Source organism: Oncorhynchus clarkii, chromosome 10, assembly GCF_045791955.1.
Source record: "Oncorhynchus clarkii lewisi isolate Uvic-CL-2024 chromosome 10, UVic_Ocla_1.0, whole genome shotgun sequence".
Taxonomy (NCBI): Eukaryota; Metazoa; Chordata; class Actinopteri; order Salmoniformes; family Salmonidae; genus Oncorhynchus; species Oncorhynchus clarkii.
The window spans coordinates 76,055,000-76,071,303 of record NC_092156.1 but is presented as its reverse complement, the minus strand read 5'-3'; the positions used below and the strand labels follow the sequence as shown (position 1 = coordinate 76,071,303).

Sequence of the window (16,304 nt, the reverse complement as noted above, 5' to 3'; positions counted from 1 at the left end):
CTTTTTCTCTCTCTCCTCTCTTTTTCTCTCTCTCCTCTCTTTTTCTCTCTCTCCTCTCTTTTTCTCTCTCTCCTCTCTTTTTCTCTCTCTCCTCTCTTTTTCTCTCTCTCCTCTCTTTCTCTCTTTTTCTCTCCTCTCTTTTTCTCTCTCTCCTCTCTTTTTCTCTCTCTCCTCTCTTTTTCTCTCTCTCCTCTCTTTTTCTCTCTCTCCTCTCTTTTTCTCTCTCTCCTCTCTTTTTCTCTCTCTCCTCTCTTTTTCTCTCTCTCCTCTCTTTTTCTCTCTCTCCTCTTTTTCTCTCTCTCCTCTCTTTTTCTCTCTCTCCTCTCTTTTTCTCTCTTTTTCTCTGCTCTCTTTTTCTCTCCTCTCTTTTTCTCTCTCTCCTCTCTCTTTTTCTCTGCTCTCTTTTTCTCTCCTCTCTTTTTCTCTCTCTCCTCTCTTTCTCTCTCTCCTCTCTTTTTCTCTCTCTCCTCTCTTTTTCTCTCTCTCATCTCTTTTTCTCTCTCTCCTCTCTTTTTCTCTCTCTCCTCTCTTTTCTCTCTCTCCTCTCTTTTTCTCTCTCTCCTCTCTTTTTCTCTCTCTCCTCTCTTTTTCTCTCTCTCCTCTCTTTTTCTCTCTCTCCTCTCTTTTTCTCTCTCTCCTCTCTTTTTCTCTCTCTCCTCTCTTTTTCTCTGCTCTCTTTTTCTCTGCTCTCTTTTTCTCTGCTCTCTTTTTCTCTCTCTCCTCTCTTTTTCTCTCTCTCCTCTCTTTTTCTCTCTCTCCTCTCTTTTTCTCTCTCTCCTCTCTTTTTCTCTCTCTCCTCTCTTTTTCTCTCCTCTCTTTTTCTCTCCTCTCTTTTTCTCTCCTCTCTTTTTCTCTCTCTCCTCTCTTTTTCGCTCTCTCCTCTCTTTTTCGCTCTCTCCTCTCTTTTTCGCTCTCTCCTCTCTTTTTCTCTCTCTCCTCTCTTTTTCTCTCTCTCCTCTCTTTTTCTCTCTCTCCTCTCTTTTTCTCTCTCTCCTCTCTTTTTCTCTCTCTCCTCTCTTTTTCTCTCTCTCCTCTCTTTTTCTCTCTCTCCTCTCTTTTTCTCTCTCTCCTCTCTTTTCTCTCTCTCTCCTCTCTTTCTCTCTCTCCTCTCTTTTTCTCTCTCTCCTCTCTTTTTCTCTCTCTCCTCTCTTTCTCTCTCTCCTCTCTTTTTCTCTCTCTCCTCTCTTTTTCTCTCTCTCCTCTCTTTTTCTCTCTCTCCTCTCTTTTTCTCTCTCTCCTCTCTTTTTCTCTCTCTCCTCTCTTTTTCTCTCTCTCCTCTCTTTTTCTCTCTCTCCTCTCTTTTTCTCTCTCTCCTCTCTTTTTCTCTCTCTCCTCTCTTTTTCTCTCTCTCCTCTCTTTTTCTCTCTCTCCTCTCTTTTTCTCTCCCTCCTCTCTTTTTCTCTCCCTCCTCTCTTTTTCTCTCCCTCCTCTCTTTTTCTCTCCCTCCTCTCTTTTTCTCTCCCTCCTCTCTTTTTCTCTCTCTGTCTCTCTTTTTCTCTCCTCTCTTTTTCTCTCTCTGTCTCTCTCTTTCTTTCTCTCTTTTCACTTCTTTCTCTGCCAGGGAGCAGCGTTTGGGTTCAACATCATAGCAGCGAAGGCAGGAGAGCAGCTCGCCCCCTACCTGCCCCAGCTGGTACCACGTCTGTACCGATACCAGTTTGATCCCAACCTGGGCATCAGGACGGCCATGACCTCCATCTGGGATGCTCTGGTCACTGACAAGAACATGGTACACACACACACATTACCACGGTGTACACACACACACACACACACATTACCACGGTGTACACACACACACACACACACATTACCACGGTACACACACACACACATTACCACGGTACACACACACACACACATTACCACGGTACACACACAAATTACCACGGTACACACACACACACACACATTACCACGGTACACACACACATTACCACGGTACACACACACACACACATTACCACGGTACACACACATTACCACGGTACACACACACACACACACATTACCACGGTACACACACACACACATTACCACGGTACACACACACATTACCACGGTACACACACATTACCACGGTACACACACACACACACACTACCATGTTCTAGAAATACACAATCGCGCACTCACCTTCTCTCCATCTCTCTACCCCCCTCTCTCTCTACCCCCCTCTCTCTCTACCCCCCTCTCTCTACCCCCTCCCTGTCTACCTCCCCCTCTCTCTACCCCCCTCTTTCTCTCTCTCTCTAACCCCCCCCCCCCCTCCCCCACCCCCAGGTGGATAAGTATCTGAAGGAGATCCTCCAGGATGTGATATCTAACCTGACCAATAACATCTGGAGGGCCCGGGAGTCCGCCTGCCTCGCTCTCAACGACCTCATCCGAGGACGCAACGCCGACGACCTCATCGACCACCTGGAGGAGATCTGGGAGACCCTGTTCAGGGTTCTGGACGACATCAAGGTGCTCTCACACACACACACACACACACAGCTGTAAACACACACAACCACAAACAGACTATTCCTATTATATTATATTATTATAGCTGGGGGGGGGGCATCAGATGGGTTGTTATAGCTGGGGGGGGGAATCAGATGGGTTGTTATAGCTGGGGGGGGTGGGGGCATCAGATGGGTTGTTATAGCTGGGGGGGGGGGGGGCATCAGATGGGTTGTTATAGCTGGGGGGGGCGTCAGATGGGTTGTTATAGCTGGGGGGGGCGTCAGATGGGTTGTTATAGCTGGGGGGGGGGCGTCGGATGGGTTGTTATAGCTGGGGGGGGGGGGGGGGGGCGTCAGATGGGTTGTTATAGCTGGGGGGGGGGGGGCGTCAGATGGGTTGTTATAGCTGGGGGGGGGCATCAGATGGGTTGTTATAGCTGGGGGGGGGGGGCATCAGATGGGTTGTTATAGCTGGGGGGGGGCATCAGATGGGTTGTTATAGCTGAGGGGGGGGCGTCAGATGGGTTGTTATAGCTGGGGGGGGGGGGCGTCAGATGGGTTGTTATAGCTGGGGGGGGCATCAGATGGGTTGTTATAGCTGGGGGGGGGCATCAGATGGGTTGTTATAGCTGAGGGGGGGGCGTCAGATGGGTTGTTATAGCTGGGGGGGGGGGGGGGCGTCAGATGGGTTGTTATAGCTGGGGGGGGGCATCAGATGGGTTGTTATAGCTGGGGGGGGCATCAGATGGGTTGTTATAGCTGGGGGGGGGGGGGCGTCAGATGGGTTGTTATAGCTGGGGGGGGGGGCATCAGATGGGTTGTTATAGCTGGGGGGGGGCATCAGATGGGTTGTTATAGCTGAGGGGGGGGCGTCAGATGGGTTGTTATAGCTGGGGGGGGCGTCAGATGGGTTATTATAGCTGGGGGGGGGGGGCGTCGGATGGGTTATTATAGCTGGGGGGGGGGGGGGCGTCGGATGGGTTATTATAGCTGGGGGGGGGCGTCGGATGGGTTATTATAGCTGGGGGGGGCGTCGGATGGGTTATTATAGCTGGGGGGGGCGTCGGATGGGTTATTATAGCTGGGGGGGGGGGGGCGTCGGATGGGTTATTATAGCTGGGGGGGGGCGTCGGATGGGTTATTATAGCTGGGGGGGGCGTCGGATGGGTTATTATAGCTGGGGGGGGCGTCGGATGGGTTATTATAGCTGGGGGGGGGGCGTCGGATGGGTTATTATAGCTGGGGGGGGGGGCGTCAGATGGGTTATTATAGCTGGGGGGGGGGGGCGTCGGATGGGTTATTATGGCTGGGGGGGGGCGTCGGATGGGTTATTATGGCTGGGGGGGGGCGTCGGATAGGTTATTATAGCTGGGGGGGCGTCGGATGGGTTATTATAGCTGGGGGGGGTGCGTCGGATGGGTTATTATAGCTGGGGGGGGTGCGTCGGATGGGTTATTATAGCTGGGGGGGGTGCGTCGGATGGGTTATTATAGCTGGGGGGGGTGCGTCGGATGGGTTATTATAGCTGGGGGGGGTGCGTCGGATGGGTTATTATAGCTGGGGGGGGTGCGTCGGATGGGTTATTATAGCTGGGGGGGGGGGCGTCGGATGGGTTATTATAGCTGGGGGGGGTCGGATGGGTTATTATAGCTGGGGGGGGGGTGTCGGATGGGTTATTATAGCTGGGGGGGGGGGGCGTCGGATGGGTTATTATAGCTGGGGGGGGGGGCGTCAGATGGGTTATTATAGCTGGGGGGGTCAGATGGGTTATTATAGCTGGGGGGGGGGTCAGATGGGTTGTTATAGCTGGGGGGCGTCAGATGGGTTTTTATAGCTGGGGGGGGCGTCAGATGGGTTATTATACCTGGGGGGGGGCGTCGGATGGGTTATTATAGCTGGGGGGGGGGGGGGGGGTTGTGTCTGTGAGGTTGTTGTGCTGACCTGTGTATTGTCTGTCTAACAGGAGTCTGTCAGGAAGGCTGCTGATATAACCCTCAAAACACTGAGTAAGGTAAGGAGGCTTTACTGTGTGTGTGTGACATCTCCAGGTGTGTTTGTGACATCTCCAGGTGTGTGTGTGACATCTCCAGGTGTGTGTGTGACATCTCCAGGTGTGTGTGTGACATCTCCAGGTGTGTGTGTGACATCTCCAGGTGTGTGTGTGACATCTCCAGGTGTGTGTGTGACATCTCCAGGTGTGTGTGTGACATCTCCAGGTGTGTGTGTGTGACATCTCCAGGTGTGTGTGTGTGAGTGACATCTCCAGGTGTGTGTGTGTGACATCTCCAGGTGTGTGTGTGTGACATTAATCTCTCTGTCTCCAGGTGTGTGTGTGTGTGTGTGTGACATTAATCTCTGTCTGTCTCCAGGTGTGTGCGTGTGTGTGACATTAATCTCTCTCTGTCTCCAGGTGTGTGTGTGTGTGTGTGTGTGTGTGTGTGTGTGTGTGTGTGTGTGTGTGTGTGTGTGTGTGTGTGTGTGTGACATTAATCTCTCTCTGTCTCCAGGTGTGTACTAGGATGTGTGAGTCGTCAGGTTTAGCAGCCCAGAGGACTGTAGCTGTTCTGTTACCAACCCTCCTGGATAAAGGCATTGTCAGCAACGTGCCTGAGGTCCGCTCTCTCAGGTAACGCCTCCACATGTGTGTTCATTGGTCTCTGTATATGATCTATCGTTCTGTCGGTCTCTCTCTCTCGCTCTGTCGGTCTCTCGCTCTGTCGGTCTCTCGCTCTGTCGGTCTCTCGCTCTGTCGGTCTCTCGCTCTGTCGGGTCTCTCGCTCTGTCGGGTCTCTCGCTCTGTCGGGTCTCTCGCTCTGTCGGGTCTCTCGCTCTGTCGGGTCTCTCGCTCTGTCGGGTCTCTCGCTCTGTCGGGTCTCTCGCTCTGTCGGGTCTCTCGCTCTGTCGGTCTCTCGCTCTCTCTCTCTCGCTCTGTCGGTCTCTCGCTCTCTCTCTCTCGCTCTGTCGGTCTCTCTCTCTCTCTCGCTCGGTCTGTCGGTCTCTCGCTCTTTCTGTTCGCTCTGTCGGTCTCTCTCTCTCTCTCGCTCGGTCTGTCGGTCTCTCGCTCTTTCTGTTCTCTCTCTCGCTCTGTGGTCTCTCTCTCGCGCTCTCGGTCTCTCTCTCTCTCTCTCTATATGAATGAAATGTAAAACTTTTAGAGACATTGTTGGCCGTAGCAGTTAAGCAGCCCTCCTCCCTCCAGTATCCAGACCTTGGTGAAGGTGTCTAAGACAGCTGGTAATAGGTTGAAGCCCCACGCCCCTCGTCTGATCCCAGCACTCCTGGAGGCTCTCAGTGTCCTGGAGCCACAGGTCCTCAACTACCTCAGCCTCCGAGCCACGGAGCAGGAGAAGGTAACGTACACACAGAGAGAACACACTTACTAAACCTCAGCCTCCGAGCCACGGAGCAGGAGAAGGTAACGTACACACAGAGAGAACACACCTACTAAACCTCAGCCTCCGAGCCACGGAGCAGGAGAAGGTAACGTACACACAGAGAGAACACACTTACTAAACCTCAGCCTCCGAGCCACGGAGCAGGAGAAGGTAACGTACACACAGAGAGAACACACCTACTAAACCTCAGCCTCCGAGCCACGGAGCAGGAGAAGGTAACGTACACACAGAGAGAACACACCTACTAAACCTCAGCCTCCGAGCCACGGAGCAGGAGAAGGTAACGTACACACAGAGAGAACACACCTACTAAACCTCAGCCTCCGAGCCACGGAGCAGGAGAAGGTAACGTACACACAGAGAGAACACACCTACTAAACCTCAGCCTCCGAGCCACGGAGCAGGAGAAGGTAACGTACACACAGAGAGAACACACCTACTAAACCTCAGCCTCCGAGCCACGGAGCAGGAGAAGGTAACGTACACACAGAGAGAACACACTTACTAAACCTCAGCCTCCGAGCCACGGAGCAGGAGAAGGTAACGTACACACAGAGAGAACACACCTACTAAACCTCAGCCTCCGAGCCACGGAGCAGGAGAAGGTAACGTACACACAGAGAGAACACACCTACTAAACCTCAGCCTCCGAGCCACGGAGCAGGAGAAGGTAACGTACACACAGAGAGAACACACTTACTAAACCTCAGCCTCCGAGCCACGGAGCAGGAGAAGGTAACGTACACACAGAGAGAACACACCTACTAAACCTCAGCCTTCGAGCAGGAGATGGTACATACCACACACAGACTATAACTGCCGTTTCTCCAGAGGTGTGATTATCGGCAGTAATTGACGGTCTCTCTGTCTCTCTGTCTTTCTGTCTCTCTGTATGTCTGTCTCTCTCCCTCTCTCTCTGTCTCCCTCTCTCTCTGTCTCCCTCTCTCTCTCTCTCTCTGTTTCTCCAGAGTGCCATGGATGCTGCCAGACTCAGTGCTGCCAAGTCCTCACCCATGATGGAGACCATCAACATGTGTCTGCAGCACCTGGACGTGTCTGTTCTGGGGGAGCTGGTCCCCAGACTCTGTGAGCTACTGAAGAGTGGAGTGGGTCTGGGCACCAAGGTAACACCCTCTCTCACCAACCTGAATACTGAACCGTGTCTCAGCCTGACGAGTTGGACACGTTGTCGGGAAGTCAAATCCTCCGCTGTTTTCCTTGGTGATAAACTGCATATTGTGTCTTAATGCTCCCCCTATGGCCCCCCCTCCCGCCTGGTGTTACCCTGCCCCCCAACTGGTGTTACCCTGCCCCCCAACTGGTGTTACCCTGCCCCCCAACTGGTGTTACCCTGCCTCCCAACTGGTGTTACCCTGCCTCCCAACTGGTGTTACCCTGCCTCCCAACTGGTGTTACCCCCCCCTGCAGCCCTGAACATGTGACCAGTAAACAGTCTGAATCTGAATTAATGTCACAATACCAGTGTCTCCTCTGTTGTTCCAGGGTGGTTGTGCCAGTGTGATCGTGTCCCTCACCGTCCAGTGTCCCCAGGACCTCACCCCCTACTCAGGTAACCACATTACCCTCTGGGGTACAGGTAGACTTTACCGTACCGACCCCCCAGATGTCCTGTCTGGTCAACAGCCAGAAGGAAAAATGGAGAGATGGAGTAGGGGGTTCTGTCTTGGTCAGTTCACTACAACCTCTCCTCTATGGACTGGTTTCCCTGGACTGGGCCTTCTTTACTGTCTCTGTCATGATGTGTGTGTGTGTGTGTGTGTCTCTGTGTGTGTGTGTCTCTGTGTGTGTGTGTGTGTGTGAGACAGGTAAACTGATGAGTGCCCTACTGAATGGGATCCATGACCGTAGCAGTGTGGTCCAGAAAGCCTTCTCCTTCGCTCTGGGACATCTAGTCAGGGTGAGTAGGATGGTGTTATCTAACTAACTGCATCAGTGTTAGTTTATATATACACACACATACATACACACACACACACACACACACACACACACACACACACACACACACACACACACACACACACAGTGGGGCAAAAAAAGTATTTAGTCAGCCACCAATTGGGCAAGTTCTCCCACTTAAAAATATGAGAGAGGCCTGTAATTTTAGTCTTCAGTCTTCCCAGCCTGGTGCAGGTCTACAATTTTGTTTCTGGTGTCCTTTGACTGCAATCTTGCTTGTTTGTAGGTGACCAAATACTTATTTTCCACCATAATTTGCAAATAAATTCATAAAAAAATCCTGCAATGTGATTTTTTTCTCATTTTGTCTGTCATCGTTGAAGTGTACCTATGATGAAAATTACAGGCCTCTCTCATCTTTTTAAGTGGGAGAACTTGCACAATTGGTGGCTGACTAAATACTTTTTTGCCCCACTGTGTGTGTGTGTGTGTGTGTGTGTGTGTGTGTGTGTGTGTGTGTGTGTGTGTGTGTGTGTGTGTGTGTGTGTGTGTGTGTGTATATATCACAAAAGTGAGTACACCCCTCACATTTGTGTAAATATTTGAGTATATCTTTTCATGTGACAACACTGAAGAAATGACACTTTGCTACAATGTAAAGTAGTGAGTGTACAGCTTGTATAACAGTGTAAAGTAGTGAGTGTACAGCTTGTATAACAGTGTAAAGTAGTGAGTGTACAGCTTGTATAACAGTGTAAAGTAGTGAGTGTATAACAGTGTAAAGTAGTGAGTGTATAACAGTGTAAAGTAGTGAGTGTATAACAGTGTAAAGTAGTGAGTGTACAGCTTGTATAACAGTGTAAAGTAGTGAGTGTACAGCTTGTATAAGTCAACACACAGACATTAATGTCTAAACCGCTTCCACCCCTAAGTGGAAATGTCCAAATTGGGACCAATTTGCCATTTTCCCTCCCCGGTGTCATGTGACTCGTTTAACCTGAAGTCAGGACTGGTTTCATTCACCTGACTGTTGTATTAATAGAGCTGTCTTGTCTCCTCAGACAGCGAAGGACATCAGTTAGTTAATATATATATATATATATATATATATATATATATATATATATATATAACCTGAAGTCAGGACTGGTTGTATTAATTCGAACTGTCTTGTCTCCTCAGACAGCGAAGGACAGCAGTGTAGAGAAACTCCTACTGAAACTCAACACCTGGTACCTGGAGAAAGAAGGTGAGACAACAGGATGTGTCCCGTCTACTTCCTCCTCTTATTGCCCAGTTCCCCAAAACAACCACGAGACACTGCTCCTAGATCAGCGGTGTCCGGCTCACTTCCTGGAGGGCCCGAGCGTCTGCGGGAATTCTCTTGGTAGTTGATTTAGTTAGGAACTCTCGTGACCTGGTTGTCTGTCTCTTTTTAAACCGAAAGGACGAACAAAACTCAGTGGCCGTCCAGGAAGTGAGTTGGACAGCCCTGCTGTCGAGGATTGACATTGACAGCGTCTATTCAGTCTCTAAAGATGACATGGCTCTTTGTCCCCCCTCAGAGCCGGTGTACAGGTCGTCGTGCGCCCTGACGGTCCACGCTATCAGCCACTACAGCCCTGATGTCCTGAAGGGGCATGCGGTGGTAGCGTTGCCGCTAGCCTTCTTGGGTATGCACCAGGCGCCGGGACCAGACGAGGAGAAGGGAGAGAGCCACGACGCCACGCTGTGGAACGAAGTCTGGCAGGAACACGTACCAGGTCAGAGAGAGAGAGGAGAGGAACACACACCTGGTCAGAGAGGAGAGGAACACACACCTGGTCAGAGAGGAGAGGAACACACACCTGGTCAGAGAGGAGAGAGGAGAGAAACACACACCTGGTCAGAGAGAGAGAAGAGAGAAACACACCTGGTCAGAGAGAGAAACACACACCTGGTCAGAGAGAGAGAGAGGAGAGGAACACACACCTGGTCAGAGAGAGAGAGGAGAGTAACACACACCTGGTCAGAGAGAGGAGAGAAACACACACCTGGTCAGAGAGAGAGAGGAGAGAAACACACACCTGGTCAGAGCGAGAGAGGAGAGAAACACACACCTGGTCAGAGAGAGAGAGGAGAGAAACACACACCTGGTCAGAGAGAGAGAGAGGAGAGAAACACACACCTGGTCAGAGAGAGAGAGGAGAGAAACACACACCTGGTCAGAGAGAGAGAGAGGAGAGAAACACACACCTGGTCAGAGAGGAGAGGAACACACACCTGGTCAGAGAGAGAGAGGAGAGGAACATACACCTGGTCAGAGAGAGAGAGAGGAGAGAAACACACACCTGGTCAGAGAGAGAGAAGAGAGAAACACACCTGGTCAGAGAGAGGAACACACACCTGGTCAGAGAGAGAGAGGAGAGAAACACACACCTGGTCAGAGAGAGAGAGGAGAGAAACACACACCTGGTCAGAGCGAGAGAGGAGAGAAACACACACCTGGTCAGAGAGAGAGAGGAGAGAAACACACCTGGTCAGAGAGAGAGAGGAGAGAAACACACACCTGGTCAGAGAGAGAGAGAGGAGAGAAACACACACCTGGTCAAAGAGAGAGAGGAGAGAAACACACACCTGGTCAGAGAGAGAGAGCGGAGAGAAACACACACCTGGTCAGAGAGAGAGAGGAGAGAAACACACCTGGTCAGAGAGAGAGAAACACACCTGGTCAGAGAGAGAGAGAGAGGAGAGAAACACACCTGGTCAGAGAGAGAGAAACACACACCTGGTCAGAGAGAGAGAGAGAGAGAGAGGAGAGGAACAAACACCTGGTCATAGAGAGAGAGAGGGAGGAGAGAAACACACACCTGGTCAGAGAGAGAGAGGAGAGAAACACGCCTGGTCAGAGAGAGAGAGGAGAGAAACATACACCTGGTCAGAGAGAGAGAGAGAGATTGGAGATAAACACACACCTGGTCAGAGAGAGAGAGAGAGGAAAGAAACACACACCTGGTCAGAGAGAGAGAGGAAAGAAACACACACCTGGTCAGAGAGGTGGGAAAACACACACCTGCTCAGAGAGAGAGGAGAGAAACACACCTGGTCAGAGAGAGAGAGGAGAGAAACACACACCTGGTCAGAGAGCGAGAGAGAGAGAGGAGAGAAACACACACCTGGTCAGAGAGAGGAGAGAAACACACACCTGGTCAGAGAGGGAGAGAGGAGAGAAACACACACCTGGTCAGAGAGAGAGAGAGAGAGGAGAGATACACACACCTGGTCAGAGAGAGAGAGGAGAGAAACACACACCTGGTCAGAGAGAGAGAAACACACACCTGGTCAGAGAAATACACACCTGGACACTCACAGTGGAGAGTCACTACTCTGTAGAGAGAGTGTCTGGTCGAAGACACTGCATTGCTGTGTTAGCTGTGCCACTAGAGATTCTGGGTTCGAGTCCAGGCTCCGTTACATCCGGCCACGACCGGGAGACCCATGGGACGTACAATTGGCTCAGCGTCGTCCAGGTTAGGGGAGCGTTTGGCCGGGCAGGGACGTCCTTGTCCCATCGCGCTCTAGCGACTCCTGTGGCGGGCCGGGCGCTGTGCATGCTGACACGGTCGTCTGGCGCGTTGGTGCAGCTGTCTTCAGGGTTAAAGCATTATGTCAAGAAGCAGTACGGCTTGGTTGGGTCGTGTACCGGAGGACGCGCGGCTCTCGACCTTCGACCTCTCCCCAGTCCGTACGGGAGTTGCAGCGATGAGACAACACTAACTAATCAAATCAAATCAAAGTTAATTTGTCATGTGCGCTAAATACAACCTTACAGTGAAATGCTGACTTACAGGCTCTAACCAATAGTGTAGACCTTACAGTGAAATGCTGACTTACAGGCTCTAACCAACAGGTGTAGTAGACCTTACAGTGAAATGCTGACTTACAGGCTCTAACCAACAGGTGTAGTAGACCTTACAGTGAAATGCTGACTTACAGGCTCTAACCAACAGTGTAGACCTTACAGTGAAATGCTGACTTACAGGCTCTAACCAATAGTGTAGACCTTACAGTGAAATGCTGACTTACAGGCTCTAACCAACAGGTGTAGTAGACCTTACAGTGAAATGCTGACTTACAGGCTCTAACCAACAGGTGTAGTAGACCTTACAGTGAAATGCTGACTTACAGGCTCTAACCAACAGTGTAGACCTTACAGTGAAATGCTGACTTACAGCCTCTAACCAATAGTGTAGACCTTACAGTGAAATGCTGACTTACAGCCTCTAACCAACAGGGTAGACCTTACAGTGAAATGCTGACTTACAGGCTCTAACCAATAGTGTAGACCTTACAGTGAAATGCTGACTTACAGGCTCTAACCAACAGGTGTAGTAGACCTTACAGTGAAATGCTGACTTACAGGCTCTAACCAATAGTGTAGACCTTACAGTGAAATGCTGACTTACAGGCTCTAACCAACAGGTGTAGTAGACCTTACAGTGAAATGCTGACTTACAGGCTCTAACCAACAGGTGTAGTAGACCTTACAGTGAAATGCTGACTTACAGGCTCTAACCAATAGTGTAGACCTTACAGTGAAATGCTGACTTACAGGCTCTAACCAATAGTGTAGACCTTACAGTGAAATGCTGACTTACAGGCTCTAACCAATAGTGTAGACCTTACAGTGAAATGCTGACTTACAGGCTCTAACCAACAGGTGTAGTAGACCTTACAGTGAAATGCTGACTTACAGGCTCTAACCAACAGTGTAGACCTTACAGTGAAATGCTTACTTACAGGCTCTAACCAATAGTGTAGACCTTACAGTGAAATGCTGACTTACAGGCTCTAACCAACAGGTGTAGTAGACCTTACAGTGAAATGCTGACTTACAGGCTCTAACCAACAGGTGTAGTAGACCTTACAGTGAAATGCTGACTTACAGCCTCTAACCAATAGTGTAGACCTTACAGTGAAATGCTGACTTACAGGCTCTAACCAACAGGTGTAGTAGACCTTACAGTGAAATGCTGACTTACAGGCTCTAACCAACAGGTGTAGTAGACCTTACAGTGAAATGCTGACTTACAGGCTCTAACCAATAGTGTAAAAAAATGTGTTAGGTGAACAATAGATAAGTAAAGAAATAAAACAACAGTAAAAAGACAGGCTATATACAGTAGAGAGGTTATATACAGTAGAGGCTACATACAGTAGAGGCTATATACAGTAGAGGCTATATACAGTAGAGGCTATATACAGTAGAGGCTATATACAGTAGAGGCTATATACAGTAGAGGCTATATACAGTAGAGGCTATATACAGTAGAGGCTATAAACAGTAGAGGCTATAAACAGTAGAGGCTATAAACAGTAGAGGCTATAACAGTAGAGGCTATAACAGTAGAGGCTATATACAGTAGAGCGGCTATATACAGTAGAGAGGCTATATACAGTAGAGAGGCTATATACAGTAGAGAGGCTATATACAGTAGAGAGGCTATATACAGTAGAGGCTATATACAGTAGAGGCTATATACAGTAGAGGCTATATACAGTAGAGGCTACATACAGTAGAGGCTATATACAGTAGAGGCTATATACAGTAGAGGCTATATACAGTAGAGGCTATATACAGTAGAGGCTATATACAGTAGAGGCTATAAGCAGTAGAGGCTATAAACAGTAGAGGCTATAAACAGTAGAGGCTATAACAGTAGAGGCTATATACAGTAGAGAGGCTATATACAGTAGAGAGGCTATATACAGTAGAGAGGCTATATACAGTAGAGAGGCTATATACAGTAGAGAGGCTATATACAGTAGAGAGGCTATATACAGTAGAGGCTATATACAGTAGAGGCTATATACAGTAGAGGCTATATACAGTAGAGGCTATATACAGTAGAGGCTATATACAGTAGAGGCTATATACAGTAGAGGCTATATACAGTAGAGGCTATATACAGTAGAGGCTATAAACAGTAGAGGCTATAACAGTAGAGGCTATATACAGTAGAGAGGCTATATACAGTAGAGAGGCTATATACAGTAGAGAGGCTATATACAGTAGAGAGGCTATATACAGTAGAGAGGCTATATACAGTAGAGAGGCTATATACAGTAGCGTGGCTATATACAGTAGCGTGGCTATATACAGTAGCGTGGCTATATACAGTAGCGTGGCTATATACAGTAGCGTGGCTATATACAGTAGAGTGGCTATATACAGTAGAGTGGCTATATACAGTAGCGAGGCTATATACAGTAGCGAGGCTATATACAGTAGTGGCTATATACAGTAGTGGCTATATACAGTAGAGTGGCTATATACAGTAGAGTGGCTATATACAGTGTAGAGGCTATATACAGTGTAGAGGCTATGTAGAGTGGCTATATACAGTAGAGTGGCTATATACAGTAGAGTGGCTATATACAGTAGAGTGGCTATATACAGTAGAGTGGCTATATACAGTAGAGTGGCTATATACAGTAGAGTGGCTATATACAGTAGAGTGGCTATATACAGTAGAGTGGCTATATACAGTAGAGTGGCTATATACAGTAGAGTGGCTATATACAGTAGAGTGGCTATATACAGTAGAGTGGCTATATACAGTAGTGAGGCTATATACAGTAGTGAGGCTATATACAGTAGTGGCTATATACAGGAGTGGCTATATACAGTAGAGTGGCTATATACAGTAGAGTGGCTATATACAGTAGAGTGGCTATATACAGTAGAGTGGCTATATACAGTAGAGTGGCTATATACAGTAGAGTGGCTATATACAGTAGAGTGGCTATATACAGTAGAGTGGCTATATACAGTAGAGTGGCTATATACAGTAGAGTGGCTATATACAGTAGTGGCTATGTACAGTAGAGTGGCTATGTACAGTAGAGTGGCTATGTACAGTAGAGTGGCTATGTACAGTAGAGTGGCTATGTACAGTAGAGTGGCTATGTACAGTAGAGTGGCTATGTACAGTAGAGTGGCTATGTACAGTAGAGTGGCTATGTACAGTAGAGTGGCTATGTACAGTAGAGTGGCTATGTACAGTAGAGTGGCTATGTACAGTAGAGTGGCTATGTACAGTAGAGTGGCTATGTACAGTAGAGGCGCTATGTACAGTAGAGGCGCTATATACAGTAGAGAGGCTACATACAGGAGAGAGGCTACATACAGGAGAGAGGCTACATACAGGAGAGAGGCTATATACAGGAGAGAGGTTATATACAGTAGAGAGGCTATATACAGTAGAGTGGCTATATACAGTAGTGAGGCTATATACAGTAGCGAGGCTATATACAGTAGCGAGGCTATAAATGTAGCGAGGCTACATACAGACACCGGTTAGTCAGGCTGATTGCGGTAGTCTGTACATGTAGATATGGTTAACCGCTCTGGTATCAGTGGGACGGTAGCTCTGGTACCAGTGGGACGGTAGCTCTGGTATCAGTGGGACGGTAGCTCTGGTACCAGTGGGACGGTAGCATCTCACCTCGACAACAACCAGTGAAATTGCAGGGCGCCAAATTCAAAACAACAGAAATCTCATTAAAATTCCTCAAACATACAGGTATTATACACCATTTTAAAGATGCACTTCTCGTTAATCCCACCGCAGTGTCCGATTTCAAAAAGGCTCTACGGCGAAAGCACACCATGCGATTATGTTAGGACAGCGCCTAGCCACAAGAAACCATACAGACATTTTCCAGCCAAGGAGAGAACTCACAACAGTCAGCGATTTTAAATGAATCACTAACCTTCGACCTTCATCTGGTGGAACTGCCAGGACTCCCATGTTACACAGTAAATGTTTGTTTTGTTCGATAATGTCCCTCTTTATGTCCAAAAAACCCCTCAGTTTTGTTGGTGCGTTTAGTTCAGAAATCCAAAAGGCACAAATGCGCGCTCTCAACAGACAGACGAAAAGTCAAAAAAGTACAATAAAAGTTAGTAGAAACATGTCAAACGATGTTTATAATCAATCCTCGGTTTGTTTTTTGTCATAAATAATCAATAATATTTCAACCGGACAAAAGCCTCGTCAATAGAAAAGGAGAAACAAGAAAGGCGCTCTCCCGGTCACACACAGGACTCATGGCTGGAAATGTCCACTGTCCTCTCATTTGAAAGTGCTGTATCGCACTCATTTTTCAGAGTAAAAGCCTGAAACTAAAGCTTAAAGACTGGCCACATGTAGTGGAAGCCATAGAGATCGTGAACTGGGTCCTAAGTCTTTGTATGGTGAATAGGCTTTCAATGGAAAAACAGCCTTTCAAAATAATAGTCCTTCCTGGATGTATTTTCCTCAGGTTTTCGCCTGCCATATCAGTTCTGTTATACTCAGACATTATTCAAACTGTTTTGGAAACTTTGGAGTGTTTTCTATCCAACTCTACCAATTATATGCATATCCTAGCGTCTGGGCCTGAGTAGCAGGCAGTTTAATTTGGGCACGCTTTTCATCCAAAATTCTGAATGCTGCTCCCTCCCTAGAGAAGTTAAAGTAACTGTGCATATATGATGAACAGAGTAGCAGTAGCG

The 16,304-nt window shown here is 48.5% G+C and overlaps 1 protein-coding gene across 1 annotated transcript in view; it reads left to right on the top strand.

The window, feature by feature from the left end:
• The window catches only part of LOC139419147 (proteasome adapter and scaffold protein ECM29-like), a 51,375-nt gene that overhangs the window by 28,006 nt on the left and 7,065 nt on the right, over positions 1 to 16,304 (top strand). Inside the window, exons 29-38 of the mRNA XM_071169113.1 lie at positions 1,562 to 1,729; positions 2,284 to 2,469; positions 4,414 to 4,461; positions 4,958 to 5,076; positions 5,650 to 5,800; positions 6,814 to 6,969; positions 7,349 to 7,415; positions 7,672 to 7,763; positions 8,948 to 9,014; positions 9,331 to 9,528. Coding sequence (XP_071025214.1) covers positions 1,562 to 1,729; positions 2,284 to 2,469; positions 4,414 to 4,461; positions 4,958 to 5,076; positions 5,650 to 5,800; positions 6,814 to 6,969; positions 7,349 to 7,415; positions 7,672 to 7,763; positions 8,948 to 9,014; positions 9,331 to 9,528 — 1,252 coding nt within the window. The remainder of the gene's footprint in view (positions 1 to 1,561; positions 1,730 to 2,283; positions 2,470 to 4,413; positions 4,462 to 4,957; positions 5,077 to 5,649; positions 5,801 to 6,813; positions 6,970 to 7,348; positions 7,416 to 7,671; positions 7,764 to 8,947; positions 9,015 to 9,330; positions 9,529 to 16,304) is intronic.